The following is an 18,215-nucleotide window of genomic DNA, read 5'->3' on the forward strand; positions in this document are numbered from 1 at the left end:
CTCTGGTTCTTCTTTCTTTGTACGCATGCACTTTATTGAAACACAAATACTCAAGGTCGTCTGTTCTCAGTAACGCACTGGTCCTGGGAGATCATCCGCACATCTCATCCGCTGTAAACCTTCTGATTTATCTGGAGTTTCACTGCAGATGTTGAAGATCCTTCAGATATCTCGTCTGCCTCAGCACAAGTAAACCCGGCCCCCGTGACCTTTGCAAACTGTGAGAAAAGAAATAAGATGACAACATCAATTATTCAGCTATTTGCACAAACATCATTATCTCCACCTAACCCTCGATCAGACAGTGAAGTTAAATAACTAAGTGCTTTAAATTCATATTAAACTTAGGTTCAGCCTCATGTTACTTTATTTACACTTGTAGTTAGATTTGATTTGCAGCCGATGAGATGATGACATCCATTATGACATCACTTAAAGGTCACATATTCTCCTCCTCTTCAACCAGTGTAAATAAGTCTCAGAGCTCCTCAAAACATGTGTGAAATTTCTTGTTCTAAATCCACTCTGATCCTGTATTTGATCATGTCTATAAACCCCTCTATTTCAGCCCTGCTCAGAACAGGCTGTTTCTGTGTCTGTACCTTTAAATATGTAAATGAGCTGTGTCTGACCACGCCCCCTTTCTGCAAGGGCTTGGGTGTCTCGGTGCTTTCTCGCTCCATGTCCTATTGTTTACGATGAGAAGGCAGACTCAGAGGGCAGAACAAACACCTAGCTGTGGGAGTGTCACCCACCTGGGGGAGGAGTTACTGCCCTTTGTGATGTCATGAAGGGAAAATCTCCAAACAGCCTGTTTGAGCACACATTTTCTGAAAAGTGGAGCAGGCAAAAGACAGAGAGGATGGACTTTTCTCATCATTGGGGGGTTTGTAGACGGACTAGAGACACATTTTAGTGTCAGAGTTTGCATAATATGTGACCTTTAAGAGAAATATAAAAATATTGAAACAAACTAAATCATGATAAAAGTGCAGGTTTAAAGTACTTAAAGGGGAACTTTAGCTTTTTTATTACAAGAAAACTGCACTTTGAACTGTTATTCCTGCAAGTTTCCTCGACTTGCTATTGCAGACTTCAGAGAGATGACAGGAGAAGAAATCGAGAACATAAAAGTGCATTAGATAATTTCACATTAGAAGATGATCTCTGAGGAACTGAGTTTTGTTAGAACAAATAGATGTTGGTATTTATCAGCATCTTAGAGGAAGAGTTTGCTTAACATCCAGGACTCACCAAGTAAACTATTCCAGAAGGAGTTGTATGTTGCACTGCCGGTCACAGCTCCAAGTCGGGCTGGGTTCCTCCTCACTGTGCGCACTGAGAAGCCACCAGGGCCGGTCACCTCCACCTCCACCACATGATACTCACTTAACCTGCAGAGGGCAAAAAGAGGAGGGGAGGAACAGGTGTGTAAGCAGATATAAAAGGCTTCATCAGGTGAGTCAGATGTTAAGGAGGACTCACGCCGTGTCAGACACAATCTCTCCCTGAACACCAGAGAAGCCGAGAGTTCCTGCTGCCACTGCTGCCGCCGCCATGGTGTTCACATTGTTTGGAGCGAGCGGACACAGCTCAGCCACCGAGCCTTTGAATAAAACACGTCTGCCCTCTCCCTCCGTCCACTCGGAAAGGACGTCTCCCGTCAGCCGGAAGCACGATGGATGCTTGGACATCCTGATAAACAGAGCCTGAAAACAAGTCAAGAAAAACGACAACACAATCAGGTTAAACAGAAGATCCATCAAATCATCTCCTCCATCATTCAAATGCTGAGAAAGGTCAGATATCCTGTCAGATATCTGGTGAATAAAAAAGCAATGAGAAAAGGCAATGGAACGAGAAAAATAAAACATTTAAGCAGCAAGGGCTGGAATAAAGATTTAAGGGGCAACACATCACATCTGAAAGGATTTTAAGGTCAGCATGCACCAGATGTGTAATAACTGTACAAAAGTGCAAAGATTTATCCTTAAATACCTCAAGATCAAAGTATCAGTCATTGGAGTTCTTGACCTGGAAGCATGCTCAGTCTAACACCACATCTGCACCACCCCAGTTTACCTCCAAGCCCCCGCTATCATTCAGCCTCTGGATGTCCTGGCCTCCCCATAATGCACCACTGGGGACGTAGAGCGTGTTCCCGTGCTGCTGAGCCGCCTGACGCAGCTTCTGGTTCAGATCCGGATCAGAGAGGGCGGAGGGAGATCCAACCTGAGAGGAGCAGGAACAGAGAGAGGCTTATCCTGTGCTTCACAGTGAAAACTGCAGAAACTTTGAATCCGACTCTTTTTTTTTGCATACATTCAGGACTTTAATTTAAGAAAACATTTATTCAATCGTCATTTTCACTAAAACACATAACGTGAAGTCACTCATCAAATAGGGATGTGTTGGTTATATGAAAAGAATTTAGCAAAATCCAAACTAAAGTTGTGACAGCTGGAAAAAAACCTGAATTTCCAACATCTGCACAAAAACAACACAGAGGACGCTCTCACCATAAAATGAGACCGGGACAGGAAGTGAGGCCCAAAATCTTTGACTATCTGTGGATGGCAGACCTCAATGATCACATGACAGCGCCTGAAAGCACAGACATTATTCAATGAGAAAGATAGAGCATCATGCATGTTTTCTGTGACAGTGGTAGTGTAGGAAAATAGTTTGGAGGGTTTATATTTCATGTGTGTGTTTGCACCTGTCTGCAAAGGATGACAGGTCCCCGAGTACAAGTTCATCAGGGACTAAACCTTTGAGTTTTTCTGAATTTCTGTTCCAGACAAAAGCCAGAGTCAGCCCGAGGGCGGCTCCGTCTTTAAGGATCCTCTCCACCAGGAACTGACCTGAATCACACAGAGCGAAAACATCCAGATGTGTTCTATTGTGACAAGAGTGATTCATTTGGATGACAGATTAAAGAGAGAAGTTCAGACCCAGATGTCCGTATCCTACAACTCCAATCCTCTGAGAGGGAGAGCCGGTCGCCATGTCATCTGCAGAGAAAGCACACACCAAAACACACGTTTGCTTTTGACCTTATTCCATATCTGATCACTCTCAATCTCCTCGCTATATTTATTGCTCTACTCACCAGATAATCTCACACTCCTCCGAGCCGTGTGCCGATCACAATGACACACAGCCCACGACTCCAGGAATTGTGGGTAAGCAGAGGTCAAAGTTTGACTCAGAGACGCCAGTTAATCATTGTTTGTCCTTCTGTGTGTGGAAGTGTCACAGACTGGGCTCCTCCCTTTGTGCAATTTCAGTTGCTGGTGCATTCAGAACCTCATTTATATGCAACTCAATTTATATTAATGCATATCAAACATGTGCTTTGCATCAGCCAACATGTCTACATGTCTTTGGCATGCTCAATTTAAGATGTTTTGATATCTGTAGCTCTGTTGTTGGAAATGTTTCCACTGTTTTTATCATCATATCAAAATGTAAGTGTTCCTCGAGAAATTAGACCAAGCGTGGCCATCTGGAGAACTCAAACATTTATTTTTTTGAGGCTATTAATTCATCACAACCCACCTAAAACTCCCTCCTGTTTTGTAAGTCAGTATCAGCTGGTTGTTGTTGTCGCTGGCTTTCTATGGCAATCAGTTTCCTTAATATTGATTTTTTTTTTGCTTTTTGTCTATATCCGACGGGGTAGTTGATAGATTAGGAAACAGGAGAGACAGTGTGGGGAATGACATGTGGGAAAAGAAGCCACAGGCAGGACTTGAACCCGGGCCGCCTGCGCCTCTATAACCTAATCAAAACTGTATTATCACTAGTAAGAATATTAATTAAAGATTCCCACAACGTCATTCTTCTTAAGACATTGCGTCACTTTTGCAACTTAAGTGTATTGACCTTTCTATTTTAGACATTCTAGTCATGTACATCATTTAATCTGCTTTTGTTTTGTTACCCAATCATTACACCTAAAAGATCGACTGAAATCAATACAAAATACTATAACGCGTTTCACCTTCAGCTTTCTTAAAATGCATTGTTCGCTCGTTGTTTGCCCACAATAAAATTCAGTGAAGTTATTTTCAGTGTGTCGCAGATTATTGATTATTTTTTCATGGTATGTTCCTGCAACCGTGCACACCTGAGAACGTATAGGAGGCTGTGCACGGGGAACCCTGTTGGCCATTTACAATAAAAAATACTGTTTGATATTACACATATACAGAAATGATTGCACCAGCTGCAATAAAATACACTTACATACACATATTTACATACACAAGCACACATGACTAATGGGAAAATGACTTAATTTGTCCTATGAAGAATAAAGTTTTGGATATCTGAAATGTGTATTTTGTCTTGGAGGAATTGAATCACAGATATTTCATATAAATATCCACTCTAGCTGTTAGATGTTAAAACCACCATTAGTTCATTAGAACTTCCTGTTTGTTAATTTTCTTTTGAGACACTGCAACTCAGAATGTGGCAATTTTCTTTCTGTACTGCCAGCATCATCCTGAAGTTTCATACACAGCAAGAAAACAACCTTTATCACATATGAATTTACTACCAGGTAAACTTTGCCCCCTGGTGTGATGATGTCACCAATATACTCCAGCTGAAGAGGTCAAAGGTCAGCTGTTTGTCCAGGAGGAAATCGATTATCAGAGCGCAAGGATCGGTCCTAAGTCCATTTTCTGTGAAACACCAACAGACAGAGCGGCACGGCCAGGAGAACAAGACAGGAACATCTGAGGATTACATGTGTTGGTTACCTGGACAGTAAAAGGAAGAGTTACAGAGAAAGAAGACAGGAGAAGGTGAGACACAGGAGGACGGGTTCATCTTACTGAGACACACCTGCTGGAGCTCTGAGACCATGGACATCCTGGAGACAGATGCCTATGACAGGCGGCAGAGGAGAAATATGGTACCTAAAACAATTTGTTCTAACATTTAATTTTGATACTTATTAAAGCTTTGACATGAGAAGTAGACAAACATGCAATCGAATGACATGTCTCCCTGTTTCTCCCTGTTCCCCTCTCTCTGTCAGTCCTGTACTCTCCTGTTTTCCCTCTTGCCTTTCTTTTTGTCTGCAGCTCTGTACTTCTACCTGTTGACTCCTGATGCGCCCTCGTCCATCATGGCTGCAGGTGTCAAATCGGCCCCCACGCTGCTGCTGGCGGCAGTCGTGCTGAGCTGGAACGGAGGTCAGAGTGTCCTGGGTGTGGTGGGAGGGCTGGTGTTCTCTGCTATAGGTGACTGGTGCCTGGTGTGGCCGGAGCTTTTCCTGCATGGTGAGAATCAAGTTTGTATATCGGAGGAGCACATAAGCAAAAACGTTGTGATTAATAAAAAACAATTTTTTGTGGCATTTGAGCAAGTGTGCGGGCCTATCTTACTCCTCAGTTTAGGATACTAACAATTATTTAAATCACAGATTCTGCATCGTTTTTAAAACAGTATTGAAGGCCCAGGGTTTGAGGCCTTTGTTTGATAATAATGCATTGCCTAGTTTGAAGAATGTAATTATAAGGAGAAACATAAATCTTTGAATTTGATCAATAAACCTGCAAGATTTGAACGATGTCAACATTATTTTCTTTTAAAAGTAGTATGTGTTACTCATGAGTTTCCTGTCTGTTTTCAGGAATGGGTGCGTTTGCCGTGGCTCATCTTCTCTACTCACTCACCTTCCTCTCCAGTCGTTTCTCGCCAGAGTCCTCCTCTTCTTGTAACCGTTTTCTGTATCTGATCCTGTTCCTGACGGGAGGAGGTTTCTACATCTACCTGTATCCATTCCTGCAGAAGGCCACTGACGCCGACCTCCTCGTTCCAGGTGTAGGAGCCTACGTCTTCTTAATCACTCTGATGGGGGCGTTAGCCATCAGAACTCGCCACACGGCAGTGCTCATGGGAAGTTTGATATTCATGGTGTCTGACGTGTTGCTGGCTCTGCAAGTTTTCAAGGCGATCCCACCAGCGGAGAATGGTCAACTCGTTGTCATGGTGACATATTATTTGGCACAGCTGCTGATAGCTGTTGGGGATGTAAGGGCAGCGAGGAACAAGGAAGATTTTTCAAAATGGAAGAGGTCCTAAAGTGGATCCCTGTGGCATCCCGAAAGTCTGAATATCTCCCTCGGTCCGGTAAACAACTGAAACTACCTGGAAATGTTTATGTCTTAGAGTTTTTAAATATTAGCAAATCAAAATGAAGGCAAAATGGAAGATTAGGACATTTCAGTTTCAAGTGTAAGAGTGGCTTGCAAGTAAAAATGTCACTACATACACTTTTCAAATTTTTTTTTTTGATACTTTGGTTGTCACAATGCCAGAATTTAAAACTTTGAGATGCAACTGGAAAAAAATAAATATTGATACAACTGGAACGAAAGTAGACGTCCTACGCACCTATTGTTGTATTATTTCTCGTTTTCATTTATTGTGGTACTTGAAATTGCTCTTGGTGTCTTTTGAAAGGTCTGCACATAAGATGATGATTTTCTGTGATATTTATGGTCTTGGTCTTGTCTCTGAGCACTCTGGTCTCGGGTTTGTCTTGTTCTCAGTTAGTGTCAACAACATTTTCACTTATCAAAAATTGCACGTAAACTCCTGTGTCTCGGTAGAGAAACCTTGCCAATAGATTTTTTGCAATTTAGACTACTGGCCAGAGATTACTTGCAATTTCTGATCGACTCTGTCATCTCCAACACATCTGTCTTTATGTTTTTTGTTATTTTTCTGCTTTATTATTAATAAGCAAACTGTACACAGCGCTCCGCGAGACATAAATATAACTTTAGCATCCTTTACAGACCACAAAAGGTCTTGAGAAACGTCAGTATGTGCCAACCTGTGACTTTAAGGGAACCTGCTCTCTCTCTTTGGTTAAATATTCCACTGAGGTTGTGTCATTTTTTTTTTTTTAAAAGCTTCAGTTTATTTTTGATACTATCGATTCGATCATGAAAATCACAGAGATCGCAACGTACCCAAAACATTTGACAAAATGATCTTTCCAGCGGTCATAACATTTTAAAACAATAATCTTTAAAAAAAAAAGCGATGCAATAAATATTAGTTAAGAATATGTATTTGTATTGTGTGATTTATTACAACATATTCTAATCAGTGGCTTTGCATTACATCCATGTTGAGGTGTAGGTTGTACACGTGGTGACAATGATTTCCATTAAAGGTATTTCAATTCTCCTATTTGTTTTGTTCATAAATAAATATGGTATAAAAAATAAACAATAATATCCGTACTTCTGAGTTGTGTTTTAAGAGACAGGGGGCTGAAATGCTTTTGCTAGTACAAGGGGGTTTACATATTAACAATTTAAAAGTTCTTTACATACGTCCCGTGATGGAGATGTTTGGGATTACATTCATGATATGACGAACTTAAACACTGGACTAAAATAACAGCGGCATGAAAAAGGTTTTTTTATACATACGAGTTATTTACACAGTAAAATCCAGCTCCTGGATTACATGCAACATATCCACAGCGTCTGTAGAAACAAACAGAGACATTTCTCAACGTCTGTGATCTGTGCCATGTTCTGTTTCATCTCTGCACGCCGACACTAGAACTGGTGACGTCAATGAAACTTCAACGATCCATCCCGTTTTCATCGTGCTGCCCGCGGAAACATGCCACTCTTAAGCGCTCGCAGAAGTCCAGTTCTTCCTGCAGGAGACAAAAGTGCGACTTTTACAGGACTTTCTGAACTGAAGAAAATATTTTTTGGGGTCTATAATACTTAAAAGAAATAAGAACTGAATCAACTTTGAGCGACATATCTGAATGGAGATCAGTCCTACAAACGGCTGCACTCACTCTGAACACTACTGGTGCTAAAGTGCGACATCTGCTGGATTGAAAGTTGTATATTAAACCTTCAGGATTTATGTTGCATCGTCTTTAATCTTAATTGGCTTACAGAAAAAAATTGTTTTGACAAAGACAAGACCACCGTCCTAACAACCAGCTGATGAACCCTCAGGCTGTAAGAATTACCTGACTCTCCTCTTTCCCTCGGAGCTCTCTTGATCGCTGCCTGAGTAATTCCTCCAGGTTTAGAGCGGGATTCCTGCAGTCTTTGAGACCCTGCGGACACTCCTCCACCAGACTACACACATCAGAAACACAGACAGGTGAGGTTAATGATGTAAAGGATGAACGAATGCCAACATGCGGACAACAGTTAGGCGGAGGGTGATTCTTACCAGCACAGAGCACCCAACACGTGCTCATGGAAAGGCGAGTGTGTCGTGCGGAGAACAGACACCAGCTGCTGCACCATTCCCATGGAGAGGACTGTGTCTGCAGGGGGAAAAGACAAAGTTATATCAGACCGAATAAAAAAAAAAATCCCACAATAATGTAGATTAAAAAGACAAACATCATTACAAATATTTTTTTTCTGAGGATGCCAAACACTCAAGGTCGTGTGTTCCATTAGAAAGATGACCCGAGTGACTCATTGAACAGCATCTCTTGTTCGTACCTTTCTGTTCAGCATGTGACGTCAGCAGGTTGAACAGAAGGAATGCCGACTTGGTCCTGACTTTCTCGTTCCCCGTCTGCATCCCTCGCATCAGCACCGAGAAGCCATCGTGGGACAAGAACGCCTGGAGTCCTGCCTCCTGCTCCCGAACCAGACCTGAAGTCACAACAAGACGGTCTGATGCTAAGGTGTAAAGTAGATCTTTTAACACAGGCTTTAAAACGCCTTCTGATCCTGATTGACCAACTATTTACAATCAATACAAGCCAGTTTCAAAAAGACCGTTTTAAGGATTATTGAGTTGTAGGGTTTATTTTTGCACCACTGTCCAAGGTACTCACACGACACAGCGTAGAGGGCTTTGACTCTGACCGTGGCATTGGAGTCCGAGTCCGTCAGCTGCAGAAGTTTTGGCAGTGCTCCGTTGCTAAGCAAGTAGACCTGCACCTGTGGCATGTTCTGAGCGCAGCAAGCGATGAGCTCAGCAGCTCGCCACCTCAGCCCACTTTGAGGATGACACAGATACTGGGAGAGGCACAGCTCCAGTCCACCCAGAGTCATCAGGTCTGTGAGGAAGAGGACGAGGAGAAAAAAAATCAGAACAGCACTAACAAACATTATCTTTATCCATGAATCGATCGTAATCCTATTTATCACAAACCTCTGGCATTGTCCAGGTTCTCACACAGCTCTGACAGAATCTCAAAGGCTGACTCCCGCTCATCTTCATGATCTTCATCTCGCTCCTCCTCTCCTTCTTGCTCCCCTTTGTTTGTTCCCTCTTGTCTCAAGAGAGCCACGCAGCGCTTCATCTGCTCGACCTCGTCCATCTGCCCTTTGCCGACTTCTGCAAGAGCGTCTCTCAGCCACGTTTTCCTCTGAAACAAAGAAAGGGCACAAGAATGTTTCCATTTAAAGATAGGTTTATGTCGTCATGAGAACAAATAAAATCTTTAACTCAAAAAAAAAGAATACGAAAATTCAACCATCAATGACTCACACAAAGCAAAGATGGAACAGTCCTGCTATAACACTCAAACCAAATGGACTTGAAAGTCGGATATGATTTCAGAAAACCCCACAGGTCGTTACATAGTTCAGGTTCTGATAGTCATTATGAGATAAAATGGCTTAACACACAAAACATTTGTCAAAATGTCCACAAGTTGTTGCGCATTCAGCGTCTTAATATATGCTTCAGGATGTAGAGTGTAGTAAAAATAAACAGTAGATGTTAATCTCTCGTGTCTCCTTCTCAGGCTGGTTTTAGGACCATTTAAAGCAGGGATGTCAGACATAAGGCCAGTGCGACATCACTTCTAAATGTAGTAGACTGTTGTTGTGCTTTTATCACCAGCTTTCATCAGACTGTAAAAATATAACTGCTACTGAACATTTCATTCTTATACAAACACCGATCATACAGAGGTCCGCTGGTTTAACCGTGGAGCAGAGCTAAAATGCTTTCTCGAATTGCGCACGGAGATGGCACAGATTCAAGGCGCATAAAAAGTCAGTGACAGAGTTAGATCACGATAGTGTCGACACTTAGTTGAAAAACGTGCACTCCACACAGAGCTGATCAGACTGCAGTGCGCAACGCTGAAGGATCAATTCAAGTCTTTCGGTTTGGAAACATGTTATCATTTTATAATGCCTCACACTAAAATACCTGAAGATGCATCAAAGACACTCTGTTTGTTTGTGACAACTTATTCATGTGAGCAGGTTTTATCTGTAATGAACCTTAACGAGTGCAAACTGTGCTGTGGCCTGACACACACAGATCTAAAGTGTCTCTCTTTAAATATTTCCATATGCCAACATCCAGTTTGCAATGACAGAAATAAACCCTCTGCTTAATGTTAAAGTTTTCCATACAATCATACATTAGCCTTTATATCCATGTGTTGAGTTATAGTGATCCCTGATTTAAAGTCACCTTGGAAGCATCTTCTTCTTCAGTTTGAGGTTTTTAATTCAGAGACTCTTACCTCATCTGACATGGGTTCAGTAGGAGCAGGTCCCTCTGCAGCTGATCCGGCCTCCACTGCCAGCTGCAGCACCCCCTGAAGGTTTGGGGGATATCTCCTGCCCTGCCTGTCTTCTTCCATATTGTACACAGCTAAGGAGAAAAACAAACGAAAATTAGAGTGGCACAGAAAATGTGATTTCTGACATCATGTTCACTCTGTCATGTAATAGGAACAGAATAAACTAACAGATATATTTAAACTTAATCTGACATTAGTTTAAATGTTCTAACCAAACATGTAGAACCACATATGATTAATGTACATCGCTACATTTATGCTAAATATGATAAAACAGAGAAAACCCAGCAGTCCGACATAACCTCATTAGGTACAGATTAGCATAAAGCTACGTACAACATTTAATCTCATTGACGGAATAAATAATTACCTTCCTACCTCTTCAGGACTCCTTTAAACAGAGTTGACTTAATGTGCCCGCTTCTTCTGCTTGGCTTCAAATTCAGTTTTCTGCCCTTTTAAACACAGAAACATGAATGTGCTAGAACATTCTAGCTAGCTGATCTCACGAGTGGTAAGGAGGCTGCCATGCTTTACCGTAAACCCTGTACCAAAGAGGAACGCAAAACAAGAGTTTAAGTCGTAATAATGTCTGAAGTTTTTTGATTAGTCTAAGCTTTATTTTTCTGTACTGATTCAGTCCTTCGAAACTAAAATAACGCCATTCAGACAATAACAGGGCATTGGTATAGAAAGCCCAACAGAAAACTACAACATATTAGCGTAATTACGGTAAATCACTGACGTCCTGCGCACGGCTTTCAGAGAGTATCAGTGAAGACGAGAGAAGTAGCCGCATGAGGAATATCTGCAAAGAAAACAGTTGTGTCCAATAAAGCAACACTTACCGTAGCTAAAGAGGACATTTTTAGTTATCCAATCAGGTGTATCAATAGTCTATTTGATGTACAGTTTTATATCCGTAAGTTTTTTTTGAGGGAAGTGAATATTACTTTCACTAGCATAAGTTATAATTTAAATTTGAATAGAAATATTAGGTATTGGAAGTGGTAGTAGACGTAGAAGTACCAGTTTTTCGGATTCACTTTTATTTCAAAGTAGAAATGTATACATTCTATAAATATTATATACGTTGAAAATACAAGTTCAAAGGATATTTTTTCAGATTCATAATAAAAATAATGTGTATGTGTCACATTGAAATTCAAGTGGGCAAAAAAAAATACATTCCAGAAGAAACTCAAAATTTCAAATAATGTTATCTTAAATAAATCTGCAAATTTCTTGCCACAAGCAGTACGATTGTATGTACCGGTAAATGTTTTGATGTAGAGTAGAGCCTGCTACTTTGAACGAGTGTTTCGAGCTTGCCGGTTATTCTCTTGAAATTTTCATCGTCCTTGTTTAGTCCAACCATCCAAGATGGCGGCGCTTGTGGGACTGCGTGCATGTTTCTCCGGTAAAAATCACTTATTCCACATGCTGTGTCCTCCCTAACGTGTATTTTTCGACAGTTGATTGATTGTTAGCAATTTTGTTTGTTTTGGACTCGCTCGTGTTGTTTATGTTTGCAATAATCTGACCTTTACTATAAAAAGAGATGATGCTGTCTGTCCGAAAGCAGAGCAAGGTCACGTTACCAAATAATGTTAGCTAAGTATACAGTTAGCCGGGCATTTTACTGACCATTGATCATTGATTAAAATCAGCTTATATCATAGATAGTTTGACTTATAATGAAGCTGTCTGTTAAGGTGACTAAACGCAGATTATTTATTCACTGAAAACGACACAGAGGAGATTTCCCTTCTGGTGCAGAGGGGTTGTTAGCTTAATGACAGCTGCAGCTGCTTTAAGGTAACAAGTATACTTCTAAAACATCATGCAAACTCGGTGTCCCATTCATATTATCAAACATTACTGCAGGTGAAAGGAGCTTAAGCGTCACTCATATGTTACAGTATCTATACAGTGAACAGCGATGTCTGAGACGATCAGTGCTAATGAGGGATGGAGGGTATCTTATATAAACAGATGTCTGCACACATTGACACAGACATGAAACACTGCTCATGGAGTTTGAATATGAATTTGTCAAATAATCGTTGTAACATATATATATATGTATAATTGTAAATCCTCCTCTCAGCCCTTCAGCTGTCCTCGCCGAGCCTCCTGCACAGCTCCTTGAAATTGGTGAGTATGAACTTCAGACCAAAGACGGTGTCATGTGGATTTTTGTTATCTGGCAATATCTTAGTTTGTCTTGTTTCTCATAGGGTGCTGTGCCTTTGAGCCGGCGGACCTTTGCTGCAGAGGCCAAGAAGACCTACAGCAGAGAGAAGCCCCACGTGAACGTCGGAACGATCGGCCATGTGGACCACGGCAAGACGACCCTGACTGCAGCCATCACGAAAGGTAGGATCACCGAGTGCCACGTTTAACTCGTGCTGTGTGTGAGTTAGAGAAGCTGCATCATTTGCTAGTTTTGCAAAACAAGAAAATCTGAAAAAATTAAAAACATTTTGTCCCCAGTTCTCTCGGATGCTGGTGGTGCAAACTTTAAAAAGTATGAGGACATTGACAACGCCCCTGAGGAGAAGGCCAGAGGAATCACCATCAACGCCTCTCATGTAGAATACACCACAGCCAACAGACATTACGCTCACACAGACTGTCCAGGTCACGCCGACTATGTCAAGGTAATCTGCTTTCTGCTGCTTAAAAGTCTCCAACATGACACCGCTCTGTTTTAGCTGCACCATGTTTTCTTTTCCTGGTGCATTTCAAACGTAGACTATCATACTCTGTTTTCTTCTCCAGAACATGATCACAGGTACAGCCCAGATGGACGGCTGCATCCTGGTGGTGGCGGCCACTGACGGCCAGATGCCTCAGACTCGAGAGCACCTCCTGCTGGCCCGGCAGATAGGCGTGGAGCACGTGGTGGTTTTCATCAACAAGGCAGACGCCGTGGAGGACAAGGAGATGCTGGAGCTGGTGGAGATCGAGATCCGCGAGCTGCTCACAGAGTTTGGCTATGATGGCGAGAACACACCTGTGGTCATAGGCTCCGCCCTCTGCGCTCTGGAGGTGAGGGAGCATCGGCACCCATTCGTCTTTAGAGAATGATAATCTGCTAATAAAAACGATTAACCTAAAAGTAACTTGATCATGAATAGAAATTCACAGCACATCTTATACATTTTTTTATTTTCTCATGTGAGTCATCTGATTGTGATTGGACTCTTCTATCTCAGAACAGACAGCCTGAACTCGGCGTTGATGCAGTGATGAAGCTCCTGGATATCGTGGATTCTTACGTGCCTCTGCCTAAAAGAGAGCTGGACAAACCTTTCCTTCTGCCCATCGAAGCCGCTTATTCAATCCCAGGTATAAAAACTATAAGACAGATAGAAACTTTGAAGGTGAAATATTATGATATGATACGCACCGATCCTGAGATTTCAAATATTAAATAAAAACATGTTATGAACTTGCTCTAAATACTCGTCCTTATTGGTTGTGTGTTTCAGGAAGGGGTACGGTGGTGACGGGAACCGTGGAGAGAGGCATCATCAAGAAAGGAGACGAGGCCGAGTTTGTGGGCCACAACCGCAGCTTCAAGTCGGTGGTTACAGGTGAGTGACGGAAGAAGCAGCAAAAGACTATTAACCAAAACATAAAGGAAACACACTAAAAATTTCAAAGGGAAAAGCTGAATAATGAGAGGCTGAAACATACAAAAGCAGATAAAATTGTTGACTGGCCGAAGAACATGGCCGACCACAGGGGCCTAATAAAAAAATAAAAAATAAAACTACAAATGAATTCAAATGATTTGTTCTTTTAGAAAGAGGTGTTTTTCCTTCTAATCAAAGTAATGAGGTGGACAAATAGCCTGTCAGTGTTGATCTTGATTTAAAATCTGGAGTAGGCCCAGTCCGAGACCGAGTAAAAATGCTTTTGAGACGGAGACCTTCAAAAAGTGGTCTGGAGACTCAGACCGATTATGAGTACTAGGAACACAAACTCTTTCCTAAGACATGTTTTGTTACTTCTTCCTATTTGGTCACACGTCTGCCTGTGTAAAGAATGATCTAATGAACGGCCTCAAGTTCTTAACCCGCTGATGGAGAAGGAGTCTCACCTTCCCTCCGCTGTCTTTGTCTCAGGTATCGAGATGTTCCACAAGTCTCTGGATCGGGCCGAGGCGGGAGATAACCTGGGCGCTCTGATCCGAGGACTGAAGAGAGAGGATGTGAGGAGAGGGATGGTGATGTGCAAACCCGGAGCCATCATGCCTCATCGGAAAGTCAAGGCCCAGGTCTGACACACAAAGATTCAGACAGTTCTTATCCATGAAATTGTGACATTTCTTTAACCATCCAGACGTTTAAGAAGCAACCTGACGAGCCAGATTTCACAGTCCCCTCTGTGAAACACACTGATGTGTGTGTGTGTGTGTGTGTGTGTGTGTGTGTGTGCTCCCTTTCTACCAGGTGTACGTTCTGAGTAAGGAGGAGGGAGGCAGACACAAACCCTTTATGACCAACTTCATGCCCGTCATGTTCTCTTTAACCTGGGACATGGCCTGCAAAGTCACTCTGCCCGCAGAAAAGGTTTGTGTGTGTTTGTTATTATTATTATTACGATTATTTTCAGGGCAGAGTCATGTGACAACTCGTCCAATCCCCGACATGGAAGCAATGTCCGTCGTTTGGACACATTTAGTCTTTAGGGAAGACGACACCGAACAACAAGAAGTCAAATGTAAATGTAATGTAAACTGAGGAAAAACTTAATTTCTACTTTAAAACTAAAATGTCTCATTTTCATTTCAAGCGATGATGATAACAGTTTTTACATGAAGGTCCTGACCCTAAAAGAAGTTTATATAATCTCATGTTCAATGTGGTGGATTCTTTAATGTTTCTGCAAAATGAAATGAGATCAGTTTACAACGAAGAAGAGTCAAGTTTATTTTTAAAGCACCTTTCATACGTCGGGTGATTTAATCATTAAGAACAGTCAGAGAGCTTAAAAAAAGAGATTTGACATTATGTTTTAATCATTTATTGTGACTATACTACATGAATATACAACAGATTAGATTAAAAGATGAAAAAGGAAATAAAGAGCACATTAAAATGATTCAGTGAAACTAAAAAAGAAGTTGAAGGCATGGGAAGGCAGCAGAAAATAAAAAGTTTAAAGAGCAAACAGATTAAGAAAGCCTCGGGTTCTCTGACAGATTCTTTTATATTTGAGGAGCGTAGGAAGTCAAGGCCGCCTCACCCTGCTATGTTCTCTTTCTTTAATAGTCGGTTAAGAAGTGACGCAGCACATATGAGATGTTTTGAATCACAGTAACCACTCACCTGTGTGTTCTTGTGTCTGTTCAGGATATGGTGATGCCCGGGGAGGACACCTCGTTGATGCTCACACTTCGCCAGCCGATGGTTCTGGAGAAAGGTCAGAGGTTCACTCTGAGGGACGGAAACAAAACCATCGGCACCGGCCTGGTTACAGACCTCCTGCCTGCTACAGATGAAGAGCTCAACTGGGGCTGAACAGAAACTCTGCAGAGGGAGCCTGAGTGGGGGTGGGGTGTCCAATAATGGATGTGGAGTGGGTCGTATGTGGCTGGCTTTATTGAATAATTATACAAATATTAAAATACAGAACAGGAACACAAAAAACAATCCTCAAAAAAGACAAAAAGGAATGCATGGCTTTCTTGTGCAATTCCACCCAACCAGAGTACATGTTATGTTTAGCACTATGTTTATGTTTAAAGGGCCGGACTGTCAAAAATAATGTCATTTATGTAATAAAATGTATTTAATAAAATCCATCCTTTCTTCTGTGGTGTTAGCATGTGCTCGCTGGATCATCTTCAAGAAACGAACACAACAGATCAAAGTTCATAGAACAAGAAAGATTTATTTTTATTTATTTAGATGAATGAGATGACAACTTGTTTTGCTTATTACATTTTAAATCAGGATCCTTTTGCATTTAAAGACTGCTGCAGTGAAAAAAGCTCTGCTGTCATGACATCATTACACCACACGAGGGCAGCGAATAGATGCCTCGAGCTTTACAACAAGTCAAATCGATATAATCTCAGGATTATATAAAAACTATAATGAGCAAAGTAAGACAGTAATTTTATGCCAAACCAAATGTGTTCTGATGAGCTTTAGTGAAGAAATCATTCCTTCTGAAGACTGGGGGGTTGATCAGTTGTAGAAGTGAGTTTCAATTGCTTTAGTCTATGTCTTAATATGCTGTGAGAACTGATCATTTTCAGTCTTGAGGGGACGGATTCAAAGTTTGGCTCTTATATATGTATATATATATATGTAGAATGTATTTGCGGTATTTAAGTTCTCTCTGAAATGTTGTACCAAAAATTATAATGAAATGCCATTTTTTCCCCGAGTACATATGGACAAATCTATCTGTTTTGTATCCCTTAAAATAAAAATAAAATAGAAAAATTGTAAAGTGCCTTCCTGTTAGGTGGGTGGAGTTGACCGTTGACCTCTGCTGCTAAGAGCGATCTGATTGGTTCTTATCGTGTCAATTGTTTTTGCATGCGCGGGAAATCATGAACAGGTTACCTAAAGATTTACTTTATTGATCCCCACAAGCGTAAAAACAAACAAATAAACAAGCTACTATACCGTAAATATTCATGGACTGTATTAAACTACAAGTTTCTAATCTATTTAGTGAAATACACGCAATTCTTGCTGGCGGCATTATATTTGCCGACGATAATCAAAGGAAGGAAAATCGATGCTAATTATCACAGACTGTACCGGAAATGCTAATTTGATAAAAAAAATAGAGGATTATAAGGAGCAAGAGGACGTTTTAAGAAGAGGAGTGTGTAAACGAGCTGCTCTGTAAGTCACAAAGTTAGCTTAAAGTAAGCTATCTCTGTCATGAGCTTTTCCTAGAGCTAACGAGAGCTACAGCCAGGGCAGTTGCTAGCTAGCAACAGGTACGTAGCGCTGTTTCCATGGTTACCGTGGATGACTCTGATTTTATTTTCAGAAGTAACATTTTTTTAATTTAGTTTTTACTATTAAGTTTTCATTTTAGTTTAGTTTTTAAAAGTTATTTATGATAGTTTGATAGTTTAGTTTTTATTTTGTGAAAATGCTTAGTTTTATTTAAGTTTTTATACATTTTAGTTTAGTTTTTATAAGTTTTAGTTTTCGTTTCTTTTTGTCTCTGTAATGTAAACTGATGTACCTGAGACAAATGGGAAGTATAAGCTAAGTATCACTCGGTTTGCTTGTGTCAAAAAGAGATTTTCTCTATAAATTTGATTTTATTTAGTTTTGTAGACACACAATACAGTTTCAGTTGCTTTTTGGTAAAGCCTCATTTTTAATTTTCATTTAGTTAACAAAACAGTTTTTTACATTTTACTTCTATTTTTTTCGTTAGTTTTCGCTAACGAGAATAAACTTGCAATGAAATAAACAATCCAGCCCCACCATAGCTACCCACAGTTCCCCTTCTCTGCTACTGGAAATTAGTAGAAGAAGAAAAAAACAGACAAACAACATTAGAGCACTAGAGATAAATTATCATCAGGTAGAGACAGAGACTGTAGGCTATTATTCTAATGAGTATTTCATAATTTTTTAATTCAGTG

The 18,215-nt window shown here is 40.9% G+C and overlaps 4 protein-coding genes across 6 annotated transcripts; 2 read left to right on the top strand and 2 right to left on the bottom strand.

The window, feature by feature from the left end:
* Positions 1 to 6: 6 nt before the first annotated feature.
* Positions 7 to 3,751, bottom strand: aspdh (aspartate dehydrogenase domain containing). 2 transcript variants are annotated; one of them, XM_061027267.1, is made up of 8 exons: positions 3,113 to 3,751; positions 2,955 to 3,014; positions 2,720 to 2,864; positions 2,520 to 2,604; positions 2,083 to 2,232; positions 1,486 to 1,709; positions 1,255 to 1,394; positions 7 to 218 (listed from the first exon to the last, which is right to left on the bottom strand). In XM_061027267.1, exons 2-8 carry the CDS (start codon positions 3,007 to 3,009, stop codon positions 181 to 183), a joined length of 837 nt encoding a protein of 278 aa, XP_060883250.1. In that variant the 5' UTR covers positions 3,010 to 3,014; positions 3,113 to 3,751; the 3' UTR covers positions 7 to 180. The 2 variants fall into 2 exon arrangements, with proteins under 2 accessions (XP_060883250.1, XP_060883251.1); XM_061027268.1 differs by lacking the exon at positions 3,113 to 3,751 and having other exon boundaries at positions 2,955 to 3,082.
* Positions 3,752 to 4,649: 898 nt separating this feature from the next.
* On the top strand, positions 4,650 to 6,402 carry tmem86b (transmembrane protein 86B). Its single transcript, XM_061027269.1, has 3 exons — positions 4,650 to 4,927; positions 5,054 to 5,297; positions 5,651 to 6,402. Exons 1-3 carry the CDS (start codon positions 4,877 to 4,879, stop codon positions 6,100 to 6,102), a joined length of 747 nt encoding a protein of 248 aa, XP_060883252.1. The 5' UTR covers positions 4,650 to 4,876; the 3' UTR covers positions 6,103 to 6,402.
* Positions 6,403 to 6,920: 518 nt separating this feature from the next.
* Positions 6,921 to 11,170, bottom strand: hspbp1 (HSPA (heat shock 70kDa) binding protein, cytoplasmic cochaperone 1). Of its 2 annotated transcripts, none has more exons than XM_061026546.1 (8): positions 10,947 to 11,170; positions 10,517 to 10,647; positions 9,184 to 9,400; positions 8,864 to 9,088; positions 8,523 to 8,678; positions 8,242 to 8,338; positions 8,033 to 8,144; positions 6,921 to 7,702 (listed from the first exon to the last, which is right to left on the bottom strand). In XM_061026546.1, exons 2-8 carry the CDS (start codon positions 10,634 to 10,636, stop codon positions 7,625 to 7,627), a joined length of 1,005 nt encoding a protein of 334 aa, XP_060882529.1. In that variant the 5' UTR covers positions 10,637 to 10,647; positions 10,947 to 11,170; the 3' UTR covers positions 6,921 to 7,624. The 2 variants fall into 2 exon arrangements, with proteins under 2 accessions (XP_060882529.1, XP_060882528.1); XM_061026545.1 differs by having other exon boundaries at positions 10,955 to 11,164.
* A 724-nt stretch (positions 11,171 to 11,894) lies between these two features.
* On the top strand, positions 11,895 to 16,394 carry tufm (Tu translation elongation factor, mitochondrial). The gene is made up of 10 exons (XM_061026443.1): positions 11,895 to 11,996; positions 12,687 to 12,733; positions 12,817 to 12,955; positions 13,073 to 13,239; positions 13,361 to 13,630; positions 13,798 to 13,930; positions 14,074 to 14,178; positions 14,713 to 14,864; positions 15,040 to 15,159; positions 15,943 to 16,394. Exons 1-10 carry the CDS (start codon positions 11,960 to 11,962, stop codon positions 16,108 to 16,110), a joined length of 1,338 nt encoding a protein of 445 aa, XP_060882426.1. The 5' UTR covers positions 11,895 to 11,959; the 3' UTR covers positions 16,111 to 16,394.
* Positions 16,395 to 18,215: the final 1,821 nt, after the last annotated feature.

The sequence above is a fragment of the Labrus mixtus genome, chromosome 20 (assembly GCF_963584025.1).
Source record: "Labrus mixtus chromosome 20, fLabMix1.1, whole genome shotgun sequence".
Taxonomy (NCBI): Eukaryota; Metazoa; Chordata; class Actinopteri; order Labriformes; family Labridae; genus Labrus; species Labrus mixtus.